Source organism: Corvus brachyrhynchos, unplaced genomic scaffold (assembly GCF_000691975.1).
Source record: "Corvus brachyrhynchos isolate BGI_N302 unplaced genomic scaffold, ASM69197v1 scaffold597, whole genome shotgun sequence".
In the NCBI taxonomy this organism is placed as follows: domain Eukaryota; kingdom Metazoa; phylum Chordata; class Aves; order Passeriformes; family Corvidae; genus Corvus; species Corvus brachyrhynchos.
This window is the reverse complement of record NW_008239000.1, coordinates 437,024-447,971: the sequence shown is the minus strand read 5'-3', so window position 1 is coordinate 447,971 and position 10,948 is coordinate 437,024. Positions and strand designations below refer to the sequence as shown.

The 10,948-nt window shown below is 54.3% G+C and overlaps 1 protein-coding gene across 1 annotated transcript; it reads right to left on the bottom strand.

The window, feature by feature from the left end:
* Nucleotides 1–593: 593 nt before the first annotated feature.
* RBPMS (RNA binding protein with multiple splicing) lies at nucleotides 594–7,712 on the bottom strand. The gene is made up of 8 exons (XM_017738941.1): nucleotides 7,703–7,712; nucleotides 7,400–7,569; nucleotides 7,164–7,202; nucleotides 6,977–7,039; nucleotides 6,303–6,453; nucleotides 3,668–3,737; nucleotides 2,262–2,367; nucleotides 594–1,642 (listed from the first exon to the last, which is right to left on the bottom strand). The coding sequence occupies exons 1-8, from the start codon at nucleotides 7,710–7,712 to the stop codon at nucleotides 1,637–1,639; spliced, it is 615 nt and encodes a 204-aa protein (XP_017594430.1). The 3' UTR covers nucleotides 594–1,636.
* Nucleotides 7,713–10,948: the final 3,236 nt, after the last annotated feature.

The window sequence follows — 10,948 nt, the reverse complement described above, 5'->3', positions numbered from 1 at the left end:
CGCTCTGCGCTTAACTTATAATAATCACCGGTTTTATTTTTAAAAAATTACAATAGAAAAGTACCTTTAAACATATTTCCAAAAGCAGAGTAGACAATGTGGAAGCTTCTCTCCTCTCCACGAGACAAAGTACAGGAAATAGTTTGCTAAAAGAGTTAGTCCGTCGCTTGGGAACGCTGGTATCGTTCCTTTTAGAGCCGCTCTGAGGTTTGTCTTGGATTTGATTTCTTCTCACATCACTTTTATCAGTCCCATTTTTTACAGAAGACCCCAACGGGACAGTTTCTGATCGTGAAAAATCCCATTTTCTCATCCCCCTGTCCCACCCTGACTGCCAGAATCTCAGCCATCTTATTTTGGCCCACCCACAGGACAAGAGGAAAGAGAAAGGAAAAGGTGATGATGTTTAACGAGGCCACGAACAGCTGGGAAAAACCGGCTATGGCGAGGCCTGGGCAGCAGCTGAGCTCGGTGTTCCCTGCAGCTGGAATGGAGACAGGGGGAAAGGCAATGGAAGGAGAAGTTCTGCGCCTCCCTTTGCAAGAAACCGAAACCTAATAGAGGTCTGGGGTCAGTTTGCTCTGTTCTTTTTCCAAATTCCTCCTGAAGCAAGGAGAACTCGTATGTCAAGCAGTCTCTCTACTGGTACTCTATGTCTGTAGAGGATGTTGGCAGCCTCCCTTTCTCATCTTTGCACATGGAAACATGGGAATGCCGTGCAGGGAGCAGCCAGACCAGCGTAACATCGGCACTAAAACCCCAGGCCAGGCCAGGCCAGGCTAGTGCATAATGGGAAGCCCCTCAGGACTTGTGTCCAACCTCGAGGAAGCTGGCAAACCAAGGATTTGTCAGTATGTTCTTTCATACAGCAGTTTACGTTGCCTGTAACAGCTTGAAGCAGTCATGGCAGGAGGAGGAGGAGGAGGAGGAGGCAAATTGTCACCTTGCTACATGTGTGGGCTGTCCGCCCATCCCTGATCCGAGCCGTTGTACCCCACGGAAGCTTTGCACAGCAGCTATGAACGCAGCCCCAAGGTAAAAAAACACCGGAAGAAAGTTCCTGATTGTCCTGCCTGCTTGTCATTTGGTGCAACTGGGAAGAGAACAGTAATACTGTAGTATTTGCAGACGCCTTGCCAGCACGGCCAGAGCACAATTCCTGTGCCAGAGGGAGCACAATTCCTATAAACCCACATCGTGTGTGTCGACATCCTCACACGTGAACATCGTGCCTTTGACATGCAGCTGATGGGCCCAGGGGATAATAAGACTCTTCTGTATGCATCTCAAAAGTCAAGCACAAAACCTGTGGTCCGACCCGGTGTAAGATTGTCCTCCTGAGGAGCTTTGGTACAAAAATACTTGCTCTTGTTTTGGTTTTTTTTTTCCTTTGTTTTTTCTTTTTTTTTTGTAGTCTGCTTTCCTATGGTTCCGTTTGAAAAGCCTTTTCAAACACTACAACAATGCCTGTCAAACCATGCTTTCGGGAGTAACACACTCTTCCTTACAAATATACAGTGTACAAGAGGAAAATATTATTACTAGGTATGTTTTTCTTTTTTCTTCTAGGAGAGCAGATGTGTGATAGAGGCTGTGGGAAAGTCTTGGAGGAATCCAAACTTGTGTGAGGTTTTTTTCAAGCCTGAAACAACAAAGAGAGGTGTTAAAAAAAAAAAGCAGCTGTGATGGAGGAAAAAGGGCTGTAGTTAATATCTCTTCCTTAGTGGAAGAAAGGAAGGAAGGTGGGAGAGAGGGAGGCTTGTTTTGGATATCCACATCAGGGCCATGCTCTAAGGACAGTTAATTAGCAGGAAAAGGGCAAGGTGGGAAATGCCTGCGAGGAGAGACCGTCGCATCCCAGGCATTAAGAACCCCACTGATCCCACTTTGTTCCTCCCATTGGCTGTAGCCCCTGGGGTTTGAGCTGGGAAGCTGGGAGTTAAGTTCGAGTTGAATTTTGCACTTAAGTGGAATTCAGTCTCTGTTGATCCAAGGCAGGAAGCAAGGACGGAGATGAGATTAGCGGGGGTAATTCAAAGCCGAGAGGCATTCCTTGGCTGTGGAAACTCTCACCCCAGATAACAGTGATAAAGGCGGGAACGGCAGAGCCATGTTTCTGCAGGGCAGCAGCTGGAGCAGCCCCAGGGTCGTGCCAACCTCAGGGCCTATTCCCTGCCTATTCGTTCAGGGATATCGTGTTGGCTTCCCCGCTCCTCTGCCCCCTTCCCAAAGCAGCCAAGTCCACGGGGTTGCGTCCTTACCAGCACACTGAAGTCCTGTGGAGAGCACATCAACCCAGTAGCCGCCTTGGAAGACTCCATTAATACCCACAAGACTGACTGTAGGCCACCATCACACACCTGAGACCTGTGGGAGGACGCAGCGGAGAGTGAGGGACGCTGGCACTGGGGACCGAGGTCAGTGTGCTGTGGGGAGGGGTGATTGCACAGTGACCGGAGTCAGCACTTCCTGAGGGGACAGTTTGCAGGTTAGTGGTGTTCAGCCAAAGATGGGGCTTGGTGATCTCAGAGGTCTCTTCCAACCTAACTGATTCTGTGATTAGCCCCGCCCTGATGGGCTCCAGGCAGCAAATACAGACAGAGCCAGGCCCTCAGCCAAACCCTCACTGGGCTGTGCCCTTCCCAGCTGGAGGAGCCTGGAAGGGAAACAGGAGGTCTCTGACTCTCCATCATCGCCACCCACTGTGGCTCCTGGGCTGGTGGACCTGTTTCAAGGGATTCATCTCCCCTTCCAAAACATATCTCTGCTTACATTTTATCTGGAAACATTGGCGTGTTGCATATTTTGGAAGAACCATTGGTTCCCAAAACCCTGCTGCTCCCTATTTTTATCTGCTGGACCTAAAATAGTCAGTGAATTCTTTATGGATCCAAGTCTGCGGCCGGCTGCAGCCAGGGCTGGGCCTCCTGCCCTCCCGGCTGAGTGACCTCGCGGCCACAGCACAAGGCCACAGATGCCAGGCAGATGGGCAGAGCAGTCACATGTGAGCATGGCAGCTGATGCCAGAGCTTTGGATCCACTGGCGTTTCTCCACAGGTGGGTGTGAAAGCAGGAGGCTTCCCAGTAGGGATGGTTCCCAGCTAGGATGGTCCAGGCAGGCTGCGATTGCAGGGCAAGCGGTGCTCAGTGTCCACCGAGGCTCTTTTCCCTCTTCCATTTGAGTCCCCTTTGTTTATTTATCCACAAAGGCCAAAGTTATTTGCAGAGCATGTCTTGCAAGGCTTTTTCCATCCAAAGAGGTCCGAGATGGAATGGGATTGGTCCTTCCCTCCTGCTGGGCAGCCGGGTGCTCAGTAAGGCTGTGCTTCTTGTTTTGGCAGCCCCACCACCCCGGGCTGCCTGGATAGTTTTCCCTAAGGTTTAATGAGGTGATTGTGTCGGGGCTGCCTTCTTTTCCATCACAACACCCCCCTCTGGCATGGTGCCTTTCCCTCCTGCCCCAGGACACGTAGGAAAGTGTTGGGGTGAGTCATGGCAGGGACATCCCCTTCTGGGGACAAGGAGAGACTTTGGGTGTCTGCTGAAAGGTGGCCACCCACCCTGAGCTGCTGGAGACCCTGGGAGTCACAGAGGGGGAAGCCCAGGGTAAAGGTGGAGGTGGCCCCCAGCCAGCACAGAAGGATGGGAGCGGGACAGTGGCACTCACCCGGCATTCAGCAGAACTGACGGGACTTCCAGCCCTGAGAACCAGCCTCGGAAGGAGGGAGCCAGCGCATCTGCAAAGACAAGGGGGACGCAAGGTGAGAAGGGGGTGGCTGCCCACGCTGGCAAGATCAGGCCTCGTCTGGGCTCCCTTTTCCTGGCTTTTCCCAGGCACAGGGCGGAGGGCGGTTGGAACACCAGCAGTACAGCCATCCCAGCGCCAATTCCAACAGTAACACTGGGGCTGAGCACAGCCCCGGGCATCGCTGCTTCCAGCACGATGGAGCTGGGACAGCAGCACCATGGTCCCACTGAGCAGGAGTGAGCTCATCCTTCTTAGCTCCTGCAAAGCAAGCCCACTTGAAACAGGGCGGAAAATATCAGATTCCAAAATTTGGTGTGCAGGCACTCGGTGCTCTGCCAGGTAACTCCCAAGCCATCCCCCCCATCCATCCTGCAGTTCCTGGTCCCGCTACTGCCTGCAGGATCCAGCAAAAGCAGCTCCAGTTTGGATGGTGGCACCTGTCTCCAATGCCCCACCACCAAACCCACAACACCAGCAGCTGCACAGGAGGATGGGAAGGTGCCACCACCACCCTCCCCACCATGCTGGTATTTCACATCAGATAATACTGCTTTTGTCTAACATCAGGTCTCGGCCTGGGTTTTCCCAAAGGACCCTCAGAGCTTCCGTACGCTGCTGTTTCCTTTTCTGTGTGCTTCCCCGAGCAGGGCAGGTGCTGCCTGTTAGCAGTTATTTGACAAGGCAAGTACGTAGCTGCAATAATATTTACCAACGCTCTTCCTATGAACAGCAGGGCCCAAAAAGCTGGAGTTTCATCCAAAGGCTGCGCATGGTTTGTGCACTGAGCACTTTTCCTCACCCTCCTGCTCAAACCAGCCCCTGGCTGCTCCAGCTCCCAGTGATGGTGGCTCTGGACAACCTGGCTCAATCCCGGCGGGCCAAGGCCAAAAGCCTTTGGAATGCAGTTTATCTGGCATCTCTCTTTCCATGCTCTTGTTTCCTCCTGTTCACCACTGAGCTGGAGCCGGCAGCAAGGAGCCAAAGCTGGGATGATGTCCAGTACGGATGCTGAAGAGGTAGCTGCCCTTTCCTCCCTTGTGGCAGGGGTCCCTTCCCAGCACCCCCATGATGCTGCAAGGCTGGCACTGCAAAGAAATCCTCTTCCTCCGCCATTTCCACTTCTCCTCCTCTTTCCCCTGCTCCTCTCCCAGGCAGATGGTTAATTTTTAACAGCCACATGCTGCCTTCAGGGGCCACCGGCAGTGGCAGCCGGCAGAAAGCGCTTGTGACAAGGCAGCACCTCGTCAATAAAAGATGGATCCTCCATTTGCACTTCGCTTCCCTCTGCTCCCCGTGAGAGCTGCTTGGCTTCGCACCCCATCAACAGCAGGCCACATCCCAGCGATGGTCCAGGGGCAGCCAGGGGTTCTGGAGCCCTCATCTCACACTGGCAGCCAGATGGGTGGTTTGGGGCCAGGAGCACTGGGGATGGTCCAGACCCTGAGAGCATCCCCATCCCTCCCTCCTCCCTCCCCACCTGCCCTACCACGGGCACCAGTGAAAGTAGGAAGGCAGAGAGAGGTGTCTGGGGAAAGGCAGGACCTCTGCCAGCGTTCAACTCCATTTGGGAGCCTTCCCTAAATCTCGGGGAGCGGGGAGTGAGTGCCTGTTAGCCGGGCAGAGTTAGTGGTGCGGCGAGCACCGAGGGGAAGGGGGTCTGGGGTGGGCGGGAGGGTGAGCGGTGGTGGCGGATGGGTCGGAATTACCTGGGCGTGCAGCGAAGCGGGATAGGTGAAAGCAGGAGGAGGTAGAGCAGGTGCTAGTTCCGCTGGGTACAGAGGGTACGGCCCCCACACTTCAGGGCTACTGGGGTAAAGTGCAGGCACTGTGAGCTCATCTGCAAGAGAAGAAGAGGGAGAGTTAATGGTGACCACAGGGCTGCGACCCTCGCTGCGTCCTTCCTTCTCCCCCCAGGCAGGAGCAGAGCTGCCCCTGGAAATGTGTGAGATGCCACCACCAAGAGCCGACCCGCAAAGCCAACACGGAACTCGCCCACTGGGATAACACAGGGTGAGCAATGCTATGGGGCTGGGAGCATTGCTGAGGGAGCCAGGGCTGGGCTCATTGTCTCCAAGAGGTTCAGTAATTCCAGGGATCCAGCAGAGGAGAGCGTGCAGCTCATGCCTATGTGCAACACCTGAGGTGAGGAACTGGCGTCTGCGCGAGAGAAGCTCTTCCAGAAGCAGAAACTGCACTCATGGCAGGACATTGCCAAGGTTTCTGCTGAGACCTCATCCTGCTCCCAGGCACCATGCCAGGCTTGCTGTCACCTGTCCCAGGTCCTCTCCAGCACCAGCAGCTGCCTTTGGGAACCCCCAGCATGTGCCACCACACAGCAAGCAGGTACCACTGCTTCCAGTTGAACCTGGTATTCCCCTTTGCCACCCCCTCACAGTATTCCTGCTCCTTCCAGCATCCATAGGCCTGGCATGCTACATCCACCCATGATCTCTGCATGACATCACATTCCCAGAATAAGGTGTTCTCCCAAGGATGGGGGCAACCCCAGGTGCCTGCCAACCCAAGCCCTGCCGGCAGTGCAGGGGGTACTCACAGGGCTCCCGGGCGATGAACTGAGGTACGGCGGTGGGGAGAGGGGTGCTGGGATTTGGGGTGCCCACCAGCTTGTTCTTGGCCATCTTGGTGTTGGCCTTGGCAAACTCCAGCCGCAGCGTTTGGGGGATCTCGGGGTCGAAGCGGATGCCCTGCGGGAAGGAAGGAGGGAAGGAGGCACGGCGGGTGGGCGAGCACCGCCGCGTGCCGGCCCCGCAGCAAAAATAACTCCTCGTTATTTATGGGTTTTTTCAACTTCCAGCCCTGAAATGAGCTAATTTGCCGGGCCCCAAGGCAGCTCACATTCCTCCGGCATCTTTAGCATCGGCACCATATTTGGCAGTCGGCATCCCACAAGGCCGAGCTCTTATCCAGAGGGATTAGCAGAGCCAAAAAAAAAGTTTTACATTGAAAATGAAGACAAGGAAAAAAAAACAACCCCAAACCAAAATGCAGGGAGAGCTGGGGAGGAATTAGAGAACCGGCTCCACACCGTTCTGCTTGTGACTATTTTCAGGTACCTTCACAGAGTTGCTAAAAGAAAGTGAAATTTGCCATGGGGCCAGCTGGCATGGGAGGTGCACATCCCTGGGGTGAAGGAATTCAGAGAGTATCTGGGGACACAGAAACAAGGGGGAAAGGGAGAAATGGAGTGGCTGGGCCAGGCACACTCACGTTCAGCGCGTTCTTTGCTGCCTCCGCCTCGGAGCGGCTGTCGAAGCTGACGAAGCCCACGGGCTGTGGAGGAGGGACAGGAGGCGTCAGTCAGGCTGGTGGGGAGCAGAGGGGGGAGCCCCTCACCCCAGGGAATGGTGGTACCAGGGAACGGTGGGATGGTTGCCCCATTTGGAGCGGCTCCTACCTGCTTGGATGTGAGTTTGATGAGAGACCCTTCGTACCCCTGCAAGGAAAGGATAAAAAAGGGTGTTTGGTGGAGATCCCCACAATTAAATAGTAATAACTGAACTAACTGACTGAGTAAGACTTTCTGAGGAGAACCAGTGGGCTCCCAGATCCCAGCAAGTGGTTTGGGGCCATGAGACTGGGGCAGGGCCAGCCCCGTGCTTTCAGCCTCCCTCTCCCTCCCCAGTTCAATACCTTAAAGGGCCTGAAGAGCAGGTAAAGTTCCCGGGGCTTGATGTCCAGAGGCAACCCACTGACAAAGAGTGTCCTCACCTGGAAAAGAAGAAAGGAGGTTCCTGGGGACCCTCTCTCATCCCTAACTTGATGATACACCACGCTTCCCACAGCCAGAGGGGCAATGCCAGCTCAAGGGGAACCTCCTGGGCAGACAAAAGCCTTAAGCCACGCTTGAGTGATGCTGAATTTTTGGGATGGGTGTCCCCATCCTTCAGGTGGTCATAGAGGAAGCTGCTAAGGCACCATGGAAAGGTAACAGACCTGTCCTCATCCCACCAAGTGCTCTCCAGGACAAAAAACTCGCAGAATCCCAACAGGATTTCTCACTCTCGTGATGCCGGGACTCCACAGACAATGCCTATTGTCTCAGTTTAATTGCAGCAGCTCATTAAGGACTGGGAGAAGCAAACTGCCAACTCTTCCTCCTGGAGGAATGGCCCTGGTTTGGAGGGGGTTGGATTTAAGCAGCCTGTCCCTGGTCTGTAAAAGTCACCTTTTAAAGGGGTTTTAACCCTTTCTGGGTGTATCTAATGTTTGTCATGGTGCAGCATTCTCAAACTTGGTGTGTTTGGGAGAAATCCTGCTCCCACCACCCTGAGGGGGAATGTGGAGTTCCTCAGGGATGGGCAAACCCCATGTGGGAATGGTTTTGCTTTACAACCAGCTCCTAGCTAGGAGAGCAGTGCGGGGAAGTGACCCTGCTGTTCCTCTCCTCATCCCCAAAATCTCATCCAAACACTTTGGGCTGGAGGAGGGGAAAACTTCAGTGTATTTTATTTAATTTTTTTGGCCAGGCACCCTGCCTGCCCCATTCCCTGGGAAAGAGACATGGGAAACAGCCAGAAACAGCCAGCCCAGGCCTATTCTTTTGCTGACATTTCTTCTTTCTCTTGCAGATAAGCTATCTCCCCCATCTCCCAGCCTGGGAGCAGCAAACAGTCCTGCTTTGTGGAACAAAACCTCTGGCTGACCTATATCCATTAAATAACAAAAGGTACTCGAGCTGTTTGCACATAGCCCTTGTGTCAACAGCCCTGGTGATACCCATCCTGGGTACCAGCATTATCATCACCATCAGCATCCCTGCGGGTACCACCATCCAGGCTGGATGGGATCAGCGGAGCAGGGATGTCCTCACACCTTCCTGAGGCAGCGCTGCAGGCAGGCACAGCCTGGTAGCATGTCCCCTCTACTGGGACCATCCCCAGTGGGCTGGAAGCCCCCCAGAGCGCCTTAGGAGACCCCTCCCAGTCTTCTGCCTGTCTCCTGAGACCGGGAGTGATGGAGCATCCCACAGTGTTCAGTGCTGCTCCATCCCCCAGTGGAGACACTGCCCGAATTTCTCCTGGCAGGGGCTGGGGAGGGATTCACCTGGAGGATCTCCCCTTGTGTCCAAGAAATTCAACCTAAAGAAAGCAAACTTCTCCTTTGCTCAGGGAAAAAATATTCCCTTTCAGCCAGGTCTGCCTGAGCACGGCTGCTATCCAGGGAATTGGCTCTCCAGACACATCCACCTTCCCAGGTGGGTTTGCATCCCGAGGAGGCCGAGCATCCCTGCATGGTGTCTCCTGTCATCATCCCTGGAGCCATCCCTGGCTTCCTGCCTCTCTTCTCCCTGGGGAGCTTCAGGAAACACCAGAGGCGCTGGCGACTGCTCCGCTGGGGGGGAATTGGGAAAACCTGCTGCCAGTTTGCCGCATCCCTGAAATCCAAGCCCTACATGCCCAAGCCCGCCAGACCATTTATCTCCAAAGCAACATGGAAGAGAGACAGGAGAGATGAAAGATCCCAAGGAACCCTTCAAAATTCAGCCCCACAGAGGAAGGGCTTCTCTAATGACTTTGTTTTCTTTGCAAGTTCAAACGCGGGTCGGCCAAGTTTGAATCTGTAAGATTATACAGCGGCAAGAGGGAGAAGGGCTCCGAAGGATCCCCCAGCTGGATTCCAGCCCCAAAAGGGTGTTTGGGGCCTGGGACAGGGGATGGATATGAGCTCCTGGGTGCTCCCCATTTGCACCCTGCAAATGTACCCAGCCCCAGGGATGTTTGAGTAGGTCCTACATAAACAGCATCCTTTTGCTGGGTAACAAGCAGGTGGGACTGGCAGAGCAAGGGAGCATCCTTGGGGATAATCCCAGCAGGCTGGGCAGATATCCTTTTGCCAAGGGAAAGATTCTAGGCAGAAATATTACTCCTGCCCTTAAATGGAAGGGGAGCTTTGGCCCGCAGGGAGGTGCTCAAAGTTTTCTTGTGCTGAGAGATCCCAGGGATTCAGTCCCCATCCTCTACCAGAAACACTCCTAGGGCAAAATCCTGCCCTGAAGCAGGAAAAAAAAAAAAAAAGGCTTATCAGAGAAGTTGCCAGGCAGCAGGGAAGTATATGTTCTTCCATAGGGAAGAATTACTCTTTCTGGAAAGTGGATCAGGCATGGCACCTGCTCCCAAAGGAGTCCTGGGATGGAGCCAGACCTACAGCTCTTGAGCAAGGATTAAAGGGTGCTGGAGCATGGGATTCCCCCAGCCCAAACCCCACGGTCTTTTTGGACAGCCTGAGCAGCTTAATTTCAGTTCTGCTGTACAAACATTTTTCAGTTTCTTTTTGGTGGAGCATTTCTTCATTTCTCCTTCTTAAAATTTGGGGTGAAACCAAAGATGTTTTTTAAGTCAGGAGGAGCTCAAAGGTAACCACCTCGACTTCCTTCCATGGGGATGGCAGCTATAGGACTGCTCCAAGTCCCTTTCCACAGTCCTCCTCTGCTCCTGCTTCTGTACCCCACAGCTCCCAGATTTGCCAGAGCTGCTGAATCCCACCAGTGTTGCCTCACTCCTGGTTTGTCCCCTCCTGGCTTTTGTTGTCCCGGCAGGAATTCTGCTCTTCATCTCTGCTACTCTCCTCTTCCTCAGAAATCATCCCCCTTCTGGCCTGTCCCTCTCACCTTTGCATCCTACCATCCCATTCTGTTGTCCCCGAATTTCTGCGTCCCGTCTTGGGACAGTTTAAGGGATGCTGGAAAGGGTCTATGGGGATTTGCTGGGATGGTCAGGGCTGAGGACATGCAAGGAGAGGGAAAGATCTGGGCCAGGAGGTGACTGGGGTCTCCAGAGCATGGGTCAAGGCTGACCCCAGCATGGAGAGGTCCGTGATGGAGTGCCAGCAGCCCTCCTCTTCCTCACATGAAGCTACAAGCCAGGTTTGTCTCCCGAAGGTAAGGAGGCACCAGGGAGGCATTTGCCTGGCTTAGACCCCCATCAGATGGCGGTGCCCGCAGGGATGCCAGGTGCCCCAGCGGACATGCCCTGCCGGCATGGTCCTGGTCCCGGTCCCGGTCCCGGTCCCCTGCCCAAACCACCCCCGGTAAACGTTAACAGGCCGTGGGGAGGCGGGAGGCGTCCGGGTGATTCATCCACGAGGCATTTAATCGCCTCCTTCAGCCCAGCTCCCGTCCCTCGTCCGTCCGTCCGCCCCTTCCAGCGGGGCTAGCTTTAATTCTCCACCCGCCGATCATCC

Excerpts from the sequence above, each read along its gene's own strand:
- RBPMS (XM_017738941.1), bottom strand. Across the intron at positions 7,203-7,399 it reads TGCTCTTCAGGCCCTTTAAG|GGGTACGAAGGGTCTCTCAT; the intron begins GTATTGAACTGG and ends CTTTCCTTGCAG. Across the intron at positions 3,738-6,302 it reads GTTCATCGCCCGGGAGCCCT|ATGCGCTGGCTCCCTCCTTC; the intron begins GTGAGTACCCCC and ends TTGTCTTTGCAG.